Consider the following 23,795-nt stretch of genomic DNA (forward strand, 5'->3'; position numbering starts at 1 on the left):
TCACTTAGTGGAAAATAAGAAGGAAATCTTACAAAGAACAACAGCAGTGTAAGGTGCTGAGGTTGCAGAAGGATGGACTGATAAGATCCGAAGCAGGTGCAGGAGGGATCTCTGGTGCTTTGGGTCCTAAGTGCAGCACAGCCTCACATCTGAAAACTAATCCAGGGTAATCTCTCTTGGGAATGAATCTTAAAACAGACGACACATTGACCGGATTTCCATGAGGGTCAATAAAAAGTTTTGTGTGCACAGTTTCATTTCCTCTTTACCACTTCACTGTGAGCTCCTTCACGGGAGCAACATTGGTGACATTGCATTTCAAATCATACTCTGTGCTCTCCGTCATTGGACTATGATCTATTGCAGAAATTGACGCAGTCTGAAGTTTTTGTAAATAAATTAAAGTAAAAATAAATGATGTCAATGAAGACAGATTTTTAGTCATTTTGTCTTGATGTCTTTCCATCACCGCAGATGATTATAAATTCAACAGTCAACATGTGATTAAAATGTAACTTTAGTACAAGCTGTTTAACCTTGTGGTACCTGTTTAGAAATCACCACCATATTTATACATATTTCCCCATTTTCAGATGCTCAAAAATAGTTGGACAAATCAATATCATTTTAAATATTGCTAAGGATTGTCTTATTGCATTGGAGTCACACTGGGTTAAATATGTACACTTGGGTTTTAAGGGGTATTTATTATTTTCTTCTTTTTTTGGGGTTGTATGGAAGCCCCAAACGCAATTTCATTGTTCTTGACAATGACAATAAATAAATAAATACTATAAGAAATGTTATTTAATACCTGGATCCTATACAATCCTTTACACTATCGCAAGTCAAGACGTCATGGACATTAACAAATGTTATTTCTACCTTGAGTTTCTCTGCTAGGATGTTGAATAAGCTAATTCAGTTGCTGCTTGTTTGTGGCTCTCTGTGCATTCAGTTTTGTCTTCAGTAAATGAAAGTATGCTCTGTTGGATTGTACTAAGGTAACTGGCTTGGCCAATGAAGAATATCCAATTTCTTTAGCTTGAGAGACTGCTTTTGGTTAATGATCCATTTGCATTGTAAAGTGGTGTTGGATCAGGTTTGCATTCAGCATTTTGTCTGAGTCTGAGCAGAGAGTATAGCCCTATACACTTCAAAATTCATCCTGCTACTTCTATCAGCAGTCATCTCATCAATAAATACCAGTGGTCCGATTCCACTGGCAGCCATACATGCCTCCACCATGTTAAACAACATGCTTCGCATCATGAGTTGTTTTTCTCCTTCTCTACAGATTTATCTTCGTCCGTGTCAGAAGTTCACCTTGTTTATATCTGTCCAAGCTCTTTTAGATGTTTTCTGCCAAATCCAGTATTGCATATCAAATGCAAGTTGAACAGTTGAAATCAAGTCCAAATTGTTTATTTGCAAAATCCTAGGAGACAGGCATCACCTGACCATAAAACTACTTGTCATTCGATTGTCCTTTGAGCCTCAGAAAATGCTCTTAAACTGTCACGGTTCTGGGTCAGTTTGACCCAGTATTTTGAGTTATGTTTTGGTTTATTTTTCAATGATAGATTGTTCTTTATGTTTCTCTGGTGCTTTGTTGGGTTTTATGATGAATCTGCCTTTCAAGTTACTTTGGTGTGTTTGATTGTTTCCTTATTCTCTTAGTGCTTGTGATGATGATGATGATTATGATGATGTTCTATGTTCCAGCTTATTCTGGTTTATTCTTAGTTCTGCCCGTGTTAAGTCTGTGTTTCTTAGTCTGCATCCTTGTGTCTTATTTCCTGTTTTATTGTGAAAGTCTATGTCCTATGTTAGTGTGTGCCGCTTTGCTCCCCCTGTCTCGTTAGTCCAATTTCTCCCAGCTGTGTCTCCCTCCTGTTGCCCATTCCCTGATTACCACCCTGTGTATATTAGCCCTGTGTTTTCCTGTGCTCAGTGTCGCGTCGTACCCTCAACTAGCTGTGTGTTCTGCTTCTATGTGCCTAGTGTTTAGGCTCCTGCTGCAGTTTTGCATTTCTTTTCCAGTGTCTCAGTCCTTGGTTCCTCTGTTCAGACTTTTGTTTGTCTTTTGGTGAGTTTAGTTTGTTCGAGGCTTTTCCCAGCAATAAAGCTGCGCTTTAAGTCTCACTTCCGTGTCTGAGTTCTGCATTTTGGGTCCACCACTCCTGCTTGCCTGCCTGCCACACAGCGATTCATGACATAAACAACTAATGCAATAATTTTTTTTTTAAACCTCGTGACTTAAAGCTTAAACTTTAAGTCATGAGGTTTGGTGTTTTAAGCACTTCAATTGCATATTGATTATTTAATGTAAAATTGTGGTAAAATGATAGGATCATCAAAATGATGGCATAAAGAGACAAAGTCGCAATAACATTTATTTAATTATGTATGGAGTGACCTGTGTATATCGGACATTATGACATCAAAATGAGAAGAAGGCAGAGACAAATTAGTAGGCATACGTCAATGTGTAACTCTCCAAAACGTTATTGTTTTTTATTTCTACACAGTGGTACAAACACTTGAATGAGAGCAATTACAGGCTACTAATACCATCAAGAGTGAGCAATTAAAGTGACTATTCTAGCAATGAACATCATTCTACCAAAAATTGTATCAGTTCATTTGAGCAATGATGTAATCCATGTTTTCTGGAAATGTATACATAAAGATAAGCTGTGCAACACAATTGTACCTTTATCTTTGATAATATTACTCTGAAACCTTTGTTTTTCTTTTGGTTTCTGTACTTTATTTAAAAAAGACATCTTCATCCTCGTGGTTTCATGACTTTTAAATTCGTAGATCCTTCAAGTACATTTCTTACTGCAAAACGTACTTTATTTTCATTAAAATTAGAGGTTCTAGAGTTTTCTTTAATTTAAATGTTCTTCTAAATGAAGTGCCACAGGGCTGACCAAGAACAAAATAGGGGTGCACCACGGGAAATCTGAATATTTAATTTTTAATTAATTTGATTTTAGTTTTGATTTTTATTCTTGCTTCAGAGATTCTGGTTCTTGGTGTTGTTCAAACATACATCTGGTTTATTTTTATTTTTTTCATTAGTAATCTGTTCTTCTTATGTTCTGGGTTCTTGTTATTCCTCTAATCTTCTAACTTCATTTATCTCACCTTATAAGTTTATGTGTTACATTTAAGTTATTTATTATGGCACCTTGTGAGAGGTCATTTTGGTTCCTACCTGGTAATGTTTATGGTGGAATTGTTTGTAGAGTGTAACATCCACTGTGTGCCATGCGTGTCAGGGAGTGAACAGAGTAAAGTTCACAGTTTTGGTATTAAGATAGAAGAGACTGTAGCCTCCAATGCAGCCACAGCCCAGAGCTACCACAATTTATCCCCTCAGTCTTCCCTTTGGGGATTTTGTGTTGTACTTTGTGGAATTTTACAACCACACTAATTAAAGGGGCCACTTTTTGTTAAATCCTGCTTGTCTCCTAATTTTACTTTTGGGGTTTTATCCTGCAAATTGTGACAGATTTGTATAATCTGTCACAATTTGTATAAAGTAAGTGTGCTATGTAGAATGTCTGTGAAGGTTCTCAGTCATCCAGGTCATCGTAGTCCTTTGACTGCTATGTAGAATGTTACTTTTCAGAATGATATCTAGTATTGTAGGTGTGTTTTTCATCACAATTAGTAATCCATCCAAGTGACATCAAAGGGGAGCAATCATATATCAGTGGAGGGGTTATTCCGCTCTAACGCATAATTAAAAAAAAAAAAAAAAAGCTGAATTGGTGATTCAAAATGGCCTGAATCTAGAGACTGAGCCATCTGTGACAGTCATCAAGAAAGGGTTCAATGAGACTTCATAAAGTATTACAGGACTCAGAGGAAGGCATCTCTTCTTCTTCAGAAGACTTAGGGACTTCCATCTGCCACTGAGGGTGCTTAAGAACTTCTACTCCTGCACCATCGAGAGCATCCTGACAGGAAACATCTGCACCTGGTTTGGGAACAGCACCAAGAAGGACAGACTAGATCTGCAAAGAGTGGTGCGCTCAACCAAACGCATCATTCGATCACAGTTTCCTGACCTGCTGTCCATCTACACCAAGCGGTGCAAGAACAAAACCAGGAAGATTATGAAGGACCTCTCCCATCCCAACAATGGACTCTTTTCACTGTTGAGGTCTGGGAAGCGCTTCCGCTCCCCAAGGGCCAAAACAGAGAAAATGAGGGGGAGCTTCTTCCCCCAGGCTATTTGGGCCCTGAACCAAGTGCAGGACTGGACTCTCATTCATCACGTCACTGTTTTTATTTGCACACTTCTTCCAATTTCTCTCTTAAATCATTATTTGCGCATTCTTTTTTTACTGTAAATTTCTAAGTTAAAATCTGTAAATTTTGTCATAATCTGTAAATCTGTAAATTCTTTACCGTCGTTTAATGGTCGGGCATTGCACAGAAACAAGCACTTCACCACTTGTCTGTGTATGGTTGTGTGTGTGGTAAATAAAATTTGAATTTGAATTTGACTACAGGGTTCTTTTTTGTAACATTAGACACCAACTGGTGGCCCTTGAGTTTTAAAAAAAAGCCATTTCTAAGTTGTTTTCAGTTTTTATATTATGACCGTTAATCTCATTCTTCCTCTTTTCTTCCTCTATTTAATATCATGCAAGCGAAGCAGATTATACTCTCACTGAAAGCTCTTTGCAAAAATCAATTTTCAGGCCAGTCAGATTATTCAGAAAGCAAACAAAGCTTTTCCAAAGTTATCCCAGCAATTTGAAGGAAGGTCCTGTTGAATAGGATCCAAGCACAATATAACCACTGACTGCTCCAGCTTTGTCTTTCTTCAACACATATAGCTGATTAATTGTTTAATAACCATCACACTTAAGCAATTAATTATGCTTGCCAGCTTTTAGCCTGGTTTTTCCAAATATTTAACATGATGAAGGAAATCAGGTCAACGTAGCTTTCCTATCCACATCACTCTCAAAAATCGTAATAAGCCTTAAAGAGGAAGCGATCTGATCTCCACACAGGATGCCAGCCAGGAGGCTGTGCTGTAACCCGACAGCCTCCACTGGTTAAAATCATCCTATTGTTTAATCCGTGTTCTTCAATGAATTATGTTATAAAAAGTATTCTGTGGACTCTGGAAATCAGTGATTCCCTGGCAGAGAGTCCTGGATTAGCAGATGATCACCCTCTAATTCAGATCATTAATAATTCGCCTTTAAATTCTGGCATATGACATAGACTACTTTGTTTAAATGCAGTAATACCTGTTAGGGCTACACTTGATATTTCACAATTAAAATGAACTGTGGGTCAAAAAACATAAAAACAATTAAAAAAAATTAATTCAAACATAAGACATAATATTGCTAAATGTTAATTGTTTTTACAGCAGTTTCATGCACTGTTTAGCAGACATATACATAACATTATTAACTCTAAAGCATAACCTTCTTATTATTTTAGATATTTCTGCTATTTGTTTTCTGGTATATGAAGTTGTTTAATTCAAGGAATTAATTTATGGAAAAATTAAATGTATATTTATACAATATTATAGGACAAATCATAAATTACATATGCAATTAAAATTTTACTTCATTTTTCATAATGCAGGGAAATATCCTAAGCATTACTACTGACTGTCAGAGGGACATCTGTGGCATTTGATATTATGTCAAAAGAAGAATGCCAATTTTTTCTCTTTCTATAGTAAATAAAGATCAGGAGGACGATGAGGCCAATGGCAAATACAGCGAGCAACACTCCAATGACTAGCAAAGGGACTTTATCTGTAAGATAAGCAAAATAAAAACAACATTAAAATAAGATCAGTTCTCGATGTCATATATTGTTCATTTTAAACATCAGTTATCACTTTTCTTTATACATTTCCATAACTGTTCTCCAAAAAGTAATCATACCTTTTATCACCAGTGAGACAAATCGTGTATTTCTCCCAGCTTCATTCTCAGCAACACAAATGTAAATGCCTGCATTGGCAGACATGATTCCTGTGATACTGATAGTCTTCTGTTGTCCCTCAGTGGTCACGTTTGAATTCACAGCAGCTGTGTAGATCCATCTGATGTTTGAGGGTGGGTTACTGTCAGCACTACAGCTTAAAGTAACATTCTCACCCTGGAGCACTTCCTTGCTTTCATTTCCATTCTTGAACTCAGGGGCATCTGTGGAAGAAATACATGAGAGATTTAATAAGATAAAAATAGTATGCTTCAAACTTTACTTTCATCTAAAATTATTTATATTCAATATTGACAAATCATTTAAAAAGATCGTGTGATTCTGTTGCAGAGCTCTGAGGTGGAAAAAAAAACATGAAATACGTGGGTGGAAATCTTACAGAGGACAACAGCAGTGTAAGGTGGTGAGGATGTATTAGGGAGGAACTTTGGTCCTTTAGGTCCGAGATGCAGCTCAGCCTCACATCTAAAAGTTAATCCATTGTAATCTCTCTGAGTGGAGATTTTCAGGGTAGAAGATGCGTTTACTGGGATCGCAGTAGATTCATTAAACGTCTCTGTGAGCACAGTTTCATTGCCTCTGTACCACTTCACTGTGAGAATCTGTACAGGAGCAACACTGATGACATCACATTTCAGATCATGCTCTCTGCCCTCCACCATCGGAACATGACCCATGTCAGACACTGACACAAAGTCTGGAGTTTCTGTAAATAAAACAATTTTTATTTTTTGGTATTACTGATTTACAATGTAAAAACCAAATTTAATGTCTAACATTATTACATCAGTACAGGAAACATGCATTTCTAAAAGTGTTAGTTTGCAGGTGCCAGAGTCACATTTTGATTTCCACATAAGGAACATTTGAATTGGATCAATTAGAAGCTGCTTGATATTATCATGTCTAAGCATGTCTTTAATTATTGCTTTCTTGCATATGCATTTTTCAGTTCATGCAGGTCATAATACAGTAACACAGTCTGTGCACATGTACTTACTGTAAACAGCGATGAGTGGACTCACAGTACACTGGGATCCATCAACCAAAGTAGCATAGCAGGAAGGACTTGGAGTCCACTCTTCTAGTTTTTCAACCCTCCAAGTGACAACAGGAGGGCGTTCAAATCCTGTACCTCCAAATGGAGCCTCCCAGCCCATTCCTTCAACATCTGTGGCTGATGTGCTGCAGTTGATTAAAATTGGATCTCCAAATTTCACAACAATTTCAGAAGGTGTCAGTGTTAAAGGGCAACCTGCCATTAACAAGCACACATGTTAACATTTAAAACTGATTTTGGATATAAAAAGACATAAGTCCCTAAAAAAAAGGACAGTAGTTGTAAGGTAAACAGGGATGTGTACCTCTTGGTTCAGCATGAACATAGAATGTCTTAGTTATGTTTCCTAGAATACTGGGAGCTGTGCAGGTGCAGGTTGTGTTGCGGTTTACTAGGGTGATATTGAGACTGTTTGTGTTCTCCAACATATTTTCCCCATCACAAGTCCAGCCATAGACCGGAAGAGGGTTTCCCACAGCTTCACAGGTCAACATAATATTAGTGCCCTCACTTGAAGACATCACATGAGTTCTGTTTTTTGTCTTTGGTTCAAGAGCATCTGAAAAAAAGAAGAAAACAGAAGATTGTTATTTACACAGTTATATATATATATATATATATATATATATAGATATAGATATATATATATATATATATAGATAGATAGATAGGGGTGCAACGATACACAAAATTCACGGTACGGTTCGATACTTTGGTGTCACGGTTCAATATTTTTTCGATACAAAAAAATGTTCATGCCTTTTTAATTTGTCATTTATTAAAATTATAAATATATATTTTAACTCAAAAGTACAGTTTTTAAATTTAATGTTGCTGAAACAAAAGTAATTAAAAAAATAAATATATCTCAGGGCTCTCAAAATTTCAAAATCCCTAGTAGCCCTTCGGGCAGGGACTCTTCAGTTTTTGGTAGCCCAAAATAAATGTAAGTAGCCCGAATAAAAAAAGAGAGCAATTTTTTGATTGATGTTTTGTTTCCTGTTTTGTTTCCTTTACAATATTATACATTAAAGCATAATATTGTAAAGGAAACAAAACATTAATCAAAAAATTGTTGAAAAACAAATTACAACATTGTATAAAAATTACAATCATCAACTCAAATACTTGGTTCTAATTGAACAGAAATTTCTATGAACTTGTAAGAACTGTGTAGGACATGAATCAGTCTGTGTCAGATCCTGAATTTGAAATTTCCACTGAAGTCACGGGTAAGAGACAAGTGGAACCAAGATCTAGGCCATTTGCTTTTTGAAGTTTGCTAAGACTGCTAAATTTTGCCAGTGGTAGTTCACTCTTTGCAACATAGTACACTGTTCTAAACAGATTTTTCAGGTTTATTTTTAGTATGTTATTTGCAATTGGTGTTTGTTCTGGGAAAGATATTGCAGACTGAGCGATAATGCATTTCTTGCATTTGGGGGCCTTTCTTAAAATGATTGGTCCCAGTAACAAAGGCGCTTGTCGACTCAGAAATCGAGAGAAAACCAACAACACACCCGGAAGAACATTATGTTATTTACACGGGTGCACATAAGTGGTCCGCATGTGCGCATTCGCTGTCAAAATAAAAGACGCGCACCAGATAAGAAGTTGCAACGCGCGTTTGCGTTCATATAAAAAGCACTGTTTTTGTCCGCTAGAGTGGGATCTTCACGGCACATTCTGCACCACATCTCTGTGCGTTCATCATTTGTTTGAAGCCAGCTCACCTCCTACAACCACTTTTCCGAGAATACGCGCTTCTTTTGTGGTTCGGACTCCTTCTGACATTTCTTTGGAGGTGGAGGAACACCAAACTAATTGCTTAAAGGAGCTTCTTCGACATCTTTAAGAGTTTTAAACAAATGTCTGTCCTCCTCCAGAAAATCTTATGTATGCAAACACGCGTTGCAACTTCTTGTGCGCGTTTTTTGTTTTTTTTTTGACAGCGAATGCGCACCTGCGGACCACTTATGTGCAGCCCCGGTTATATAGCTCGTCATATTGCAGCCACAGAAATTCTTTTGTCCATGAAACCATAAAGCTGCACTTTCTTTTTGCCTTGTAGTCTGATTTGTCATAACTTTTCCGTTTTGTGGTAAGCTTTTCTTTGGCTGTCACTTCTTCACCCTGACCTGTCTTATTTGGCTCAGCAGAACTAAAATATATCCTGCTGCTTTTACACACACACACATAACGGTCAGCGATTCTCTGCGCGATCAACCTCTCACATGTTTAAGCTGCGGGAGATTTCACTTGTCATGTTTGCATAGTAAGCTAACGATTGATAAGACGATGTCAGAGGAATTGGTGCGCAAATTATCATCACTCACCAATCAGTGCTGTCGCTCTCTATACACAGTTCGCGCGATTGCAAAGTGAAAGCAAAAAACAAGCGCAAATTCAAACGCGATTTTAATATGTCACATATTGACAGTGGCTCACCGATGCCAATGACATAATTACCCAGCTACATTTCCGAAAGAATGCAAAAGCATTGACATATATTTTTCCTTCCTACAATAGCCCAACCGGCAGGGCAGAGATAGATTTTGGTAGCTCGACTGGAAAAATCGCTAGCCCCGGGACGAGCCCTGTATCTGATTGAGGAATCACTCATCTTTGAAAAGGAGAGTTTATTACAGAGAAATGGCTCTTTCCAAAATAAAAGCTATACTATATGCTTCTTCTGGGCTATATTCTCAGCAGCATATTGTAGCGGGTCAGGGCTGTTCGGGGTTCTGTTTGTACAGTTATGTTTTGTTTATGTTGCCATAGTGACGGGTGACGCTCTCTCGCTGCGACGGTGTGTCCTTCCGGGGTCAGAGGGCGCCCTGTGTGTTGTTGTTGTTGTTGCTGTGCGGTTGCCGCGCTGAGCAGTTAGCTAGCGGCAGTGTTCTTCTGCAGATGTCAGTAAACGGCTGTGCTCCCTGGCTAGCTCACGGGAAGCAAGACCAAACGACACCTCCGTCTCCTCCTTGTCTGAGCTCGCCACAATATTAAACATATCAGGTCCCCATAAGGAGAATCATGTGCTAACGGCTGTCTAAATGACGCGAGTAAAGTTTGTAGCATGCATGCTTGTTGTTTTTGTCTGCTTCCACTTGTCTTTGCACTAGGATGATGTCGGCGTAAATGTGCAGTCATATTCGTTGTGTTCCCACTAGTGCTGTCAGCGTTAATCTCGTTGAAATGACGTTAACGCCACAACACGGCAAATCGCCGTTAACGAGCTACCCCTGATCGCCCTGTGCGTGGGGCTAGACGGCCAACACGTTAACGAGCTAACTGCGCTAACACACTAGTTCCCACCCATGTAATTGAGCATTGCGTGGCACATCCAACATACTGTTTTACTTTAGTCCATGACGCGCTTACCTTCAGGGTCATACGTCACATGAAAACCAAAATAATTCCAAACGCCAGATCTGAATGAGGGTGGGGGAGGTTCAATTTGCCATGTTGCAAGGAGAGCTTAACTTCTGTCTCGCTAGCTTGCCCTGCGCTCTTCCTTCTGACAAGGCTGTCTGTGTTGAACGCTCAGTGGATCTGCGCTCGACAGTGCAGCCTAGGCGGAGTAGTCGAACGCAGATTCACTGAGCGCTCAACACAGACAGCATCGTCAGAAGGAAAGTTGATAAAATAAATTACAAATTTTGTATTGTTCGATACATATGCGTACCGAACCGAAAGTACTATATCGAACGGTTCAATATCGATACGAGCATCGTTGCACCCCTAATATATATATATATATATATATATATATATATATATATATATATATAGATATATACAGTGGGGCAAAAAAGTATTTAGTCAGCCACCGATTGTGCAAGTTCCCCCACTTAAAATGATGACAGAGGTCAGTAATTTGCACCAGAGGTACACTTCAACTGTGAGAGACAGAATGTGAAAAAAAAAATCCATGAATTCACATGGTAGGATTTGTAAAGAATTTATTCGTAAATCAGGGTGGAAAATAAGTATTTGGTCACCTCAAACAAGGAAAATCTCTGGCTCTCACAGACCTGTAACGTCTTCTGTAAGAAGCTTTTCTGTCCCCCACTCGTTACCTGTATGAATGGCACCTGTTTGAACTCATCATCTGTATAAAAGACACCTGTCCACAGCCTCAAACAGTCAGACTCCAAACTCCGCCATGGCCAAGACCAAAGAGCTCTCGAAGGACACCAGGAAAAGTATTGTAGACCTGCACCAGACTGGGAAGAGTGAATCTACAATAGACAAGCAGCTTGGTGTGAAAAAATCAACTGTGGGAGCAATCATCAGAAAATGGAAGACATACAAGACCACTGATAATCTCCCTCGATCTGGGGCTCCACGCAAGATCTCATCCCGTGGGGTCAAAATGATCATGAGAACGGTGAGCAAAGATCCCAGAACCACACGGGGGGACCTGGTGAATGACCTGCAGAGAGCTGGGACCAAAGTAACAAAGGTCACCATCAGTAACACACTACAACGGCAGGGAATCAAATCCCGCAGTGCCAGACGTGTTCCGCTGCTGAAGCCAGTGCATGTCCAGGCCCGTCTGAAGTTTGCCAGAGAGCACATGGATGATACAGCAGAGGATTGGGAGAATGTCATGTGGTCAGATGAAACCAAAGTAGAACTTTTTGGTATAAACTCAACTCGTCGTGTTTGGAGGAAGAAGAATACTGAGTTGCATCCCAAGAACACCATACCTACTGTGAAGCATGGGGGTGGAAACATCATGCTATGGGGCTGTTTTTCTGCCAAGGGGACAGGACGACTGATCCGTGTTAAGGACAGAATGAATGGGGCCATGTATCGTGAGATTTTGAGCCAAAACCTCCTTCCATCAGTGAGAACTTTGAAGATGAAACGAGGCTGGGTCTTCCAACATGACAATGATCCAAAACACACCGCCCGGGCAACAAAGGAGTGGCTCCGTAAGAAGCATTTGAAAGTCCTGGAGTGGCCTAGCCAGTCTCCAGACCTCAACCCCATAGAAAATCTGTGGCGGGAGTTGAAAGTCCGTGTTGCTCGGCAACAGCCCCAAAACATCACTGCTCTCGAGAAGATCTGCATGGAGGAATGGGCCAAAATACCAGCTACTGTGTGTGCAAACCTGGGGCCTGTTCTTCGTACCTCGCTAAGTAAATTAGCTGGATTAGATTGTTGACGATTTTGCGTGATCCTGGATCGTTCGGTTCCCCGAAGCTCATCCGGGACTTGCTGTCATAGCAACAGAGCCGTAAGCGTAAACCTGCTCGGGAGCAGGTTTACTTTATGTAAACAGGATTAGATCGCGGCCACGCAGGTATGTCCGCTTCATTTATACGAAAGCAACAGCGATATTCCACCACTGTTTCACCATAAATAAATAACATCAATGTAACTAAAGATAATGCAGCACTTGATCCTTTTATTGATGTCACACAGATACATACAGGTCATTTCCTAAAAAAGGGAAATGTACTATTAACATTCTATTACATGTATGTGATTATTACAGATGTAATTCATATTTCAGAGTAGTAATTGTAAATTACTTCGTGTAATCAAGATGAGAGACCACGGCTATAAAAGCGAAGGTGGATTTGGGAAGCCTGTCGCAGCCATGTCCTGTCCGTATACGCGACCAACCCATTGCGGAAGGTGCAAGATTGATAAGGAGAGTCCTCAGAATTCAGCGTATATTGCGGGATAGACAGGATCCTTTAGCTCAGCGCGACAGTGTGCTCATTGAGAGATATCGATATTCCCGTGAGGGTATTATTTACTTAACCAACTTGTTGACGAGGGGGTGCAGGACCACCACCTGTCTTTTTTTCCTCTGCCCTTTTCTTGGTTGCTGTTATGAACAAACTAACAGAGTATTACAGGCCAGTATTACCTTGCCAAGAGACGAAAAGCAATCTAAGAGATAAATATTACCATTCTGTAGAATACTCCTGTATTCCACTTTTACTTGTTCCCATGTTCTTGTGGGTCCTGTTGTGGCTCTAATGTGAAAGGGGATATAATATAACATATTATAATATAATATAATGCCATATGATATTGGACAATATAGTGTCATATGATAGATCTACCCTACCGCCTACTGGTGTTGGCCAGAGGGGCCGATGGCGCGATATGGCAGCCTGGCTACAACCGTAGCTGCCTCCACCAGTGTGTGAATGTGGGAGTGAATGAATAGTGGTATCGTACAGCGCTTTGGGTGCCTTGGAAAGCGCTATATAAACCCAATCCATTATTATTATTATTATTATTAAATTACCTACGAGTTTGATTTGTCAGCAACTTTCTGCCAGCCCCTCTCTCCTTGCTTTTGCAGCCTTTGCAGTGTTCTCTTGCGTTTTCATTAAACTCTGAAACTCCTGAAATCCCTCACTCATGAGTTCTTGCTCTGCTGCCGGAAAATACCGAGCGCGCTCCTTCGACATTTTCGCCGACCAATCAGCGGGTTGCCGATCAATGTTTCTACTATCGATGCGTAGCCCCTTTTACGACACCCAGTGATGTCACATTACTGCGTCCAGCTGTACTAATCGTCAACAGCAGGTGTGTTCGGGGAACCGGATTAGCGAGCTCACGGTTAGCGCGATGGTTTGGTCTTGGATGTGTCATTTGATCTTGGATGTAGTAAGCGACGTACGAAGAACAGGCCCCTGGTAAAGACCTATAGTAAACGTTTGACCTCTGTTATTGCCAACAAAGGTTATGTTACAAAGTATTGAGTTGTATTTTTGTTATTGACCAAATACTTATTTTCCACCCTGATTTACGAATAAATTCTTTACAAATCCTACCATGTGGATTCATGGATTTTTTTTTCACATTCTGTCTCTCACAGTTGAAGTGTACCTCTGGTGCAAATTACTGACCTCTGTCATCATTTTAGGTGGGGGAACTTGCACAATCGGTGGCTGACTAAATACTTTTTTGCCCCACTGTATATATATATATAGATATAGATATAGATATAGATATATGGTACCTAACTACACTGGTTTTGACATTGTTTTACTGACTCAAAATTGGAAAATTAAGTGAATGTTGTATTTTCCTAGAAACATTAGGATATTTACTCACAGTGGTCTGAAACACTGTGTGTTTGAGAAATGGCATGAAGTTTTGGTCCATGCAGTCCAAAGTCCAGCCGAGCTTCACATCTGAACTCAACTACATTTTTCTCTCTGGTTATGTTGACTCTCAGGATACTGGACATATTTCTTGTGTTGTGTTATTGAAGGGTTGTATGATGATCCTCTCATTGTTTTCGCGTCAGTTGCAGGTAAAGCTACTGTAGCTCCTACTGGTCATAAAGTTTCCAGCGAGCAAAGTTTCAACCGACAGACCCATGAATTGTTGACCACCACACTCACTTTATTGATTGAGATCAGAAGTTTGTTCCGCAATAACACATACCTGTAACTCTTCCATCAATAATAATTTGAATGTTTTTGTCTTTTGTTCAAATCTCAGTATTTACAAATCATTATTTTTATTTTTGCTTTTTCCAGTTACCTTTACTTGTAACTCGTGGAGGCCATTGAAATTAAATTTCCAACAATAAACTAAGCGTGAAGTTAAAAGGGAAAGTTAAAAGTTTTGTCTCTAACCATTATTAAATAAATTAATACACAGTATGTCAGATCCACAGAGATGTCTTCAGCACTCACCACACAGTGAAAAGATGAGCATGAGGAAGCCCAGCATTGTGGCAGACAGCATGCAGGATGATGGAGGTGGATGGAGGAGATGAGGTGTCATTCAGGAACATCCAGAAAAAGTTCAGTTTCAGGATTTGCATTAGATGTTGTGAGGCACAGGAGTCAAAATTATCATTGAAGGTCCTCAGCTGATAATCATTAAAATGGCAGTTACGAAGTTATGAATGCATAGTTTTGCATTCATAGACACAGTTGTATATATCCAACTACAATGAAACTGTAGTTGGATATATACAGGTCCAGTCTGACCTAGATCAGCCTCGGTGTACAAAGATTTGCAGCACCTGTAAAACAAGATCAAATTTGGAGCTTTCAGAAAAATGTGAGGCTTTCGTGTACAATTTGGGTCAGTTTAGAACATTTTGGGGAGTTTTATACTAGCAAATGTCAAAATGGGCCAAATTTCATTTGCTCTACCCATGATCTCTTGCAATGGTGTTGGACATTGCAAGATTAACAGTAACTCCAAAATGGGATGTTCGGGAATTATGGGAAGAGCGTCTTGAGTTTTCCTACTTTCTGACTCTCAGTATTAAAACTATTTATAAAATTAAGTTAATGTTCTGTTCAGCATGATAGGAAACCACTGGCCGAGCTAAAAACACTTTTTGTATTAAACAGAATGGAGGGATAAAGCACTTCTAAGTTTACTTGACATATTGTGAAAATTACACACTTTCTTTCACAGCTTGCACTGCTTTAAAAAATTGCATTTTTGATATACAGACAATTACTCACAAGCCAAGCAGCTGACAAACTCACCCAGTGATCTATGTCCAAATCAAATATTCAGCTTGTTGGTTAAACTGTCAGATTATTCCAAATACTTTTCCAAAGTTATCCCAAAAGGTCAAAATGTGAATACTTCTCTGCTCCACCTTTTCTTTTTGTGCATATATACTGAATCAGAATGCTCAAACTTTTAATTTGGGCTGTAATTCGTTAGTCTGGGTCTGGTTAATTAACATAAGGAAGGAAATATGGGATAAAAATAGGTTTCCTATCCACGCCACTCCCAGATCCTTATAAATCTTAAAGGGACATCACCCTAAACCACACAGAGACTAGCTAGGAGACTGTGCTTCATCCTGAATCCCTTAAATGGTTAAAGTGATACATTTATGCAAGAAGTGCATGTTCCACAGCCGACACACTCAGGGAATTCTGTGCTTCCCTAATTGACCATCTCACACTTCCCCACATGAATCCTGCCATGGAGTTTAAATTCCAACATTAAATAACTCTCTAACTGATGCTTGCAGACACTTACTGTGTGATTGAAACGATTAACCACTCAAAATTACTTTTTTACACCTTCAAATAATCTACTTTATTTAACTTGTTTAGGTTGCAGTAATGCCATCCAACATACACATCCAACGTTTCAAGACTGAAAATCAGCTTTAAGGAAAAACAAGTAAACCATAAATGAAATGCAAGACAAATAGTTAGGTTACAAATGTCATTAAGCTGCAGTTCAGATGCAGCAAGTGTCCTAAGCATTTGCACTGATTGATGTCAAAGGGATCTCGTAACCAACTGGCCCTTTGTCAGGAGAAACAGTGTAATGGCCATGTTTTTTCTACCATTTGTAAAAAGGCACCTCAAGGAAGATGAAGCCAACGACCAACAGAGCAAGCAAAGCCCACATGACTGGAAAAAGTCTAGCAGTAGTCTTATATTTAAAAAAAAAAGTAAAGAAGGTAAATAAAGAAATATATATCATCTTAACATAAAATATATAAAACATGCATTCGTTTACCAATGTTTTAGTATTAAAATAGGTATGGCTGATGTGCTGAAGCTGAAACTGGATCTCCAGATCTCACAACAATTTCAGAAGGTACTAATTTTAGAGAGCAACCTGTCATTCACAAGCAAATATATTCAGTCAAATCATCTAAATAACCCACAAGCACATTAGATGTAAGCTAAACAGGGAAGTGTACCTCTTGGTTCAACATAAACGTGGATTGTCTCGGTTATGTTTCTCAGACAATTGGCAGTCTTGCAATTTACTCACATGCTATTGAGACTATTCGTGTTCTTTAATCTATGCTAACAATTTTAATTAAATATCTCTCTTTCTGTATAGACGACCAGGATGTTTACTTGCAGTCTGCTGAAACTCTGTGTGTTTGAGAAAAAACGTGACATTTTGGTCTGTATGGGCCAAAGTCCAGCTGAGCTTCACATATCACATCCCATCTCAACTAAATTTTTCTCTTCTGAGGTTGACTCAATAGAGGACTCATTTACTGGTGTTTTTATTGTGTCATTGAAAGATTCTGTCTGCATTTTTTACATTGTTTTTGTACCAGCTAACAGTCAGGTATTTGTCGGAGCAACAAATAGTGTTAATGATGTCACACTGCAGCCAATTCTGTGTTTCTTCTCCCATCACATTCACATGCTGTACAGAATCATCAGCTTCTGGATTCTCTGGCGAACAACATTAGATGAAAAACTTAGTTACTTATTTTAATAATTATTAACTTTCTCTTTGCACTGTATATATTTAAAATGAAACTTACTAAATACAATAACTTGAAAGTCCTTGCTGACTTCGTGAAACTCATTTAACTTTATTTTGCACTTGGCCTTCTCATTCCAGTCTGACAGTGGCACTGAGTGGGAGATAAACATTCCTTCATCTTCGATCTGAAAGATTTCATTTCCAACTGTCTAGTACATCCACTCATGTTCATCCAATGTGATGGTGCAGTTTACAGTGAGAGGTTTTCCTTCATATTCTGCTATAATCTCAGGTGGATCCAGAATAAAAAGGTTGTCCTTTGTTATGCATGTGCTGTAAGCATCTGTAAACCGCCAAGATCGATATTTTTATTTGGATACAAAAAGTAAGCTTTGCTCCCCTTTTATGGTTTACACCAGTAATGCATGTTTCTGATGTTTGGATTGTAGCCCTTGTTCTCTGGTTTCAAGCAATAAACGTATAATGGACGTATCTGTTATTTGACACTCTATTGTGTCACTGTAAATAAATTAAAGAAATAACCCTACAATAATACATAAAGACAAAAAAAACAAAACATCTATCATATGACCCCCTATGACCTCCAGTGGAACACCAAGGCGTTCCCAGGCCACCCAAGAGATATAATCTCTCCAGCGTGTCCTGGGTCTGCCCCAGGGCCTCCCAGTGGGACATACCTGGAATACCTCACCCATGAGGCGCCCATGAGGCATCTTTCTCAGATCCCCGAACCACCTCAACTGTCTCACTCAGCTCTCTCTTCACCACAACAGACCGGTACAGCATCCGCATCACTGCAGCCAAAGCGCCAATCCGTCTGTCGATCTCCCGCTCCCTTCTCCCGTCACTCATGAACAAGACCCCGAGATACTTAAACTCTAATATTTAACGACTAAAAAGAAGCTGCCTTGTGAGGAAAGTGAAAAAGAAATAAAAAATAATACATGAAAACAGATTTTAATCCAAATAGAGGACACAACATGGGTTACTGTTAACAGTTTCCTGCTTCATAGCACTGGATAACACAGTATTTTTGCATCACAAGTGTAACCTTTTTATTGTTTTGCACATTTATACTGTTTTCAGGTCTATGAAGTTTAGAAATGGATCATAATCCATTTATGTGTAAATATGCTTTTCATTTTCTAGCTTTTAATGAATCAATGACTCATATATAAATATGTAACTTGAAATTCAATAATGTAATTAATCTGTAAAATACTAACAAATCTAAATTGTATTAATGAGTTTGACACGCAGAACAGAATGCAGCAAAGATCCTACGCATTGCCATTGGCTTGTGCAAAAGTCAAATGGCTATATTAGACATTTGGCACACCGGAACAAAATTGTATTGTCCACGTTTTTTCTGCCTGTTGTGAAAATAGACCACGAGGAGGGTAAGACCGATGATCAATAGAGTGAGAAAAGCCCAAATAGCTGGAAAGAGGACTTTACTGGTATTGCCTGTAAGACCAACAAAATAAAACAACATGTGACTTCTGTTTAATACATCATGCCATGCATTGTTGAAATTAAACATCAGTAATTTTTTCCTACATTTCCATAACTGTTCTGCACAGAGTCAGTAATCATACCTTTTATCATCAGTGTGACGAATCGTGTATTTCTCCCAACTTTATTCTCTGCAACACAAATGTAAAAACCAGCATTGGTAGACGTGGCTCTAGTGATAGTGATTATCTTCTGGTGCCCCTCAGTGGTCACATTTGAATTCACAGCAGGTGTGTAAACCCATCTGATGTTTGAAGGTGGGTTACTGTCAGCACTACAACTTAAAGTAACATCTTCACCCTGGAGCACCTGCTTGCTTTCATTTCCATTCTTGAACTCAGGAGAATCTGGAAAAAATACAAAATTTTGAAAGTAAGTAATGTCCTTCAAAATATATTATCATCTCAAAAATTACTTATTTTCACTGTGGAGAAATCATAAAAAGACAATATAATTCTGAAAATTTTAAACTTACACAAAATTTCAAGATACAGTGTGTGTTCAGCTGTTCCATGTGTGTTGTGTGCATTAAGCAAGTATTTTCCACTATCATTCTTTTTCCAGCGCTGTGGGGAAACCATCTGTTTGCCATCTTTAAACCAGGTGAGGGTGGGTGTAGGTAATCCTACTGGTTCACAGATACTTTGATGTTTATCATTCACTGTGATCTCATAGTGCTCTTTGCAGGTGAAAGAAGGACTGTCTGTAAAAATGGTATCAGATTCATTTAAATAAATAAGTAAATAACTGAAAACAAAATATTATCTTGTCAATACTTTAGTGTGTTTTATCATTATTCGGCTAAAATATAAAATGACCCAGGTCTGATGCACTCACATTCCACTGTGATATGAACTGAGGTGTTGCTTCTGCCACGACTGTTTTGAACTACAGCCGTGTACTTTCCTGAGTCAGTCCTGGTCAGTGACCTCGATGGATTGATGAGTTTCTCCTCATAGAACCACTGAACAGTGGGAAAAGGGTTCCCATCAGGCTGACAGGATAACATGTCAATGCTGAAGGCAGCACTTTCATTAACAGTGACGTAGTCTGGACAAGATTCCATGAATGGTTTATCTAGGAAGGAATATCAACATAGATTAATTTATATTTCATAGATCACAGAGCTGTGTCTTAGATTAAAAAATATGAAGTAAATTGGTGAGAATCTTACAAAGAACAACAGCAGTGTAAGGTGGTGAGGTTACATTAGGGAGGAACTTTGGCCCTTTGGGTCCGAGGTGCAGCTCAGCCTCACATCTAAAAGTTAATCCATTGTAATCTCTCTGAGTGGAGATTCTCAGGGTAGAAGATGCGTTTACTGGAGTCATAGTGGAGTCATTAAACATCTGTGTGAGCACAGTTTCATTGCCTCTGTACCACGTCACTGTGAGATTTTGAACAGGAGCCACATTGATGACATCACACTTCAGATCATACTCTCTGCCCTCCACCATTGGACCACGACCCATGTCAGACACTGACACAGAGTCTGGAGTTTCTGTAAACAAATCAAAGTGGGGAAAAAAACAATCAAATATAAGCATACAGAAAATATGCATTATTTCACACATGATGTTGCTGGTTGCAGATAGATTTTCATTTTGACTAAAACGTACTAACAATTGAATCAGAGTAATTAGAGGATAATAGATACCTGCTGAGCATTATAAGTGAAATCACTGTTGTATTATAATACAAATATCAGTTCATGTAGTTTATAACACAATAAAACAGTGTGTGCACATGTACTTACTATAAACAGTGATGAGTGGACTCACAGTACACTGTACATCATTTAGAGTAACATAGCAAAAAGGATTTGGACTCCACTCTTCCACTTTGTCAACCCTCCAAGTGACAACAGGAGGACGCTCAAATCCTGTACCTCCAAATGGAGCCTCCCAGCCCATCCCTTCAACATCTGTGGCTGATGTGCTGCAGTTGATTAAAACTGGATCTCCAAATCTCACAACCATTTCAGAAGGTGTCAGTGTTAAAGGGCAACCTGCTATTCACAAAGAAATGTTTTCAGTCACAACAGTCAACAGTATGTGACTATGTCTAGCCTGTTTCAGTTTAAGCGTTGTTTTCATTAAGTTGCATGATCAAAAGAATGTTTTGTCTCACTCTCATTTCTTTTTGTTGCATGTTGAAGCTGTGGTTGGAGCCCTGTTAAGATTGAACCATGCAAAATATGATTTTTTTGCCATTTTTCAAGTGGTCTTAAACTACATGAAACAGAACAAAAAACTAAATCAAAAAACAAGTTCAAACTACAGAACTCACTAAGTGCCCAAGACACTAGGGGAAGAAGATCAGGAAACAGAATAACACCCAGGAACTACTCTGATGAAGATCAAAGGGAGACTGAGACAATATAGACACAAGAGAGTTATTAGGGGAAGCGGAGACTAATAGGAAACACTCAGGAACTCAGGAATAGCGTGGCGAGTAAACTCATCACAACTCACAAGAGACAAGAGAGTATCACAATAAAACAGGAATTGAACAAACACAAAGACCTACTGATACAAACCTGATTCAGAAAAAGAGCAAACACAGAGACAAAATGCTGTTTAATAACAGAGACAAGACAAACAGCTTGTGGACAAGAGAGGAAACTTGCACTAATACAAAAGAGCTAAGAGCTAAGCTAATTCAGAAGCATTAAGGAAATGACATTAAATTAAATACCATAGAACTAGAACATAAATTATTAATTATTTACCCAAAAGTAAATCAAAAACCACCAAAACTCAAAACACATCACCCAAGATCCTAGCAACAAAGTTTTGTAAATGGTGCTAGATTCTGATGATTTACTGATGATGTTTCAACCATAAATAACACTTTTAACTTGAAAATGTTAAATGTTAAAAATTCAGATGTTATATCAGTGACAAGTTTCATCTTTTTTATTTTAATTTGAATCTCATTAAAAGGGAAGCATTTACAAAGCACCATTATTTTCAGTTTGTCGTTACCCTCGCTGCTGACATGTGGAGATTGTGGCCATTGAAACTAAATGCAAGCCATAAACTGAAAGTGAAGTTAAAAAAGAAAGTAAAATGTTTTGTTCTTAACTGCCAAATGAAATACTATCCAACCTATCCTTTCCCACCTGCATTACACAGCCAGTTTATGACACATAGAGCTCTTAAGCACTCACCACACACTGAAAAGATGAGCATGGGGAAGCCCAGCATCCAGACAAGCAGCATGTTTAGTCAGCATACAGGATGAAGCAGATGGATGGAGGAGGTGAAGACTGTTTCAGGATTGCCCAGCAGAAGTTCAGTTTCAGGATTTGCATTAGATATCCTGCAGTACAGGATTCAACGTTATCTTTACAGGTCCCCAAATAGCTCGTCTTAATTGATTATCCTACAATCACATTTTTACAACATTTGTCATTGTCTAAAAACTTAAATATCTGGCCAATTACAACTATGACAAGTACAGTAATCCATGTCATCAATAGTGGGCAAATATTTGTCCAACTTATCTTTTTAAATAATAGTAGATATAATACAATATGTTTTTTTAGTTGTTGTTTTTTAATTAGGTTGTTTACATCTATATGTAAGACACATGGAAGAGAAAATAATTGTAAAGCTCAAGATTCAGACAAAATCTAAACATTGAAAAATGTGTCCAGGATTAACTTTAAAAAGCTTCACTTTCCACAAAAGCAACATGTTAGTAATTTAAAAAAAAAACACTCTTTGTTTCAACTACTAAATGTTAAAGAAAAAACTGGGAAAACACAGGGCGCTAACTGTGAACGCAAAGTTCTGCAAACACAGGAGAGTTTCTACGCATTCATTCCTCGCCAGAGGACCTCTGGTGTTAACACAGATTCTATAAAAGATTGATGCAGCCACCAAGCCTGTCATGAAGACTCGAGTTGATAACACTTTGCACACACTCCTGTGTTGCTTTTGTTGATATGGATGAATCACATGCTCCACATGAGAGACGTGCAGCTACTTTGACTGAGCTAATGCTTGAAGTTGATTGTGGTGGTGGATACTATGTACACTCTGTTAGGACAAGGGGTGAGAGAATTTGTTACTTTTTCACTTACAATACATGTAATAATTAATTAATGTAAATATAACTTTAAGCGTGCATTTTTTGCTTTCTGTCTGCTGCCAAGAAAAGTTTATCAGCACTTATGGTCCTACCAGTGGAAACTAACCACTGGTAACACAAATGACCTACTTTTGGAGGAGGAAAGAAAATGTACAGCACACACACCAGGTTAGTTATAGTTGACTGAAACTTCATCTGCTGCACCTCACATATTTCTATGAGATGGTGACTTTGAGCAACAGTGCTGCAAGGGCAAATTTAGAAACAATGTTTTAATTTAAGTATAGCTAATACCCACACATGCTCTTCTTGTGTGAGGAGTGACATGTTGAGATGCTGCAAAATTTTCACTTTCACTATGACACACAAAGATCCCCTAGTTTGAACATTGCTGGATTTTTATGTGAAACATAATAGGAAATTTTAGGATTCTGATTTTCTCTGTTTTAAGTTGATTTGGCTGAGTGGAAGGCTCTACATGTTTTATCTTATAGATATATTCATCTGTACAAGTTATCTTTGGAATGTTCTGACTGTAATCTGTGAACATGATGGGTAGACAATGTGTTTCTATGCTTCTACGCTTGTTGTCATTCTTTGTCAAAAGCCATGCAGACTGCTGTTGTACTCTGTACTGTTGTTTGACCCCTTTGCAAAGACAAATTAAAACCTCAGCTGTTTGTGTAGATCAGTTTCTTTCAGATTTCCATAACACCACTGAACTTGACACCCTTGGACCTTTGGCTGTGCATAGCTCTGTCCATAAAAATTACAAATAGAATGGTTGATAAATGGCCGCCCTGGCAGAGTTAATTCATGTGTTTGGAATTATAGTTATAAAATTTAAACAAGATCTATATTATTAAAAGAATGAACAGACTGTTTTTGGGTT

General features: G+C 38.6%; 1 protein-coding gene across 1 annotated transcript in view; it reads right to left on the reverse strand.

The window, feature by feature from the left end:
* Positions 1-5,643: 5,643 nt before the first annotated feature.
* Positions 5,644-23,795, reverse strand: part of LOC146633905 (hemicentin-1) — a 47,068-nt gene continuing 28,916 nt past the window's right edge. Inside the window, exons 24-34 of the mRNA XM_085351893.1 lie at positions 21,335-21,344; positions 20,562-20,813; positions 19,980-20,306; positions 19,643-19,882; positions 19,281-19,508; positions 19,072-19,152; positions 7,344-7,622; positions 7,004-7,261; positions 6,383-6,709; positions 5,943-6,206; positions 5,644-5,810 (exon numbers count right to left, since the gene is read on the reverse strand). Of these exons, the coding sequence (XP_085208019.1) occupies positions 5,644-5,810; positions 5,943-6,206; positions 6,383-6,709; positions 7,004-7,261; positions 7,344-7,622; positions 19,072-19,152; positions 19,281-19,508; positions 19,643-19,882; positions 19,980-20,306; positions 20,562-20,813; positions 21,335-21,344 (2,433 nt within the window). The remainder of the gene's footprint in view (positions 5,811-5,942; positions 6,207-6,382; positions 6,710-7,003; positions 7,262-7,343; positions 7,623-19,071; positions 19,153-19,280; positions 19,509-19,642; positions 19,883-19,979; positions 20,307-20,561; positions 20,814-21,334; positions 21,345-23,795) is intronic.

This window comes from Diplotaxodon limnothrissa, linkage group LG4 (assembly GCF_057381915.1).
Source record: "Diplotaxodon limnothrissa isolate DT_005_m linkage group LG4, D_limnothrissa_male_GT1.1, whole genome shotgun sequence".
Classification (NCBI taxonomy): Eukaryota; Metazoa; Chordata; class Actinopteri; order Cichliformes; family Cichlidae; genus Diplotaxodon; species Diplotaxodon limnothrissa.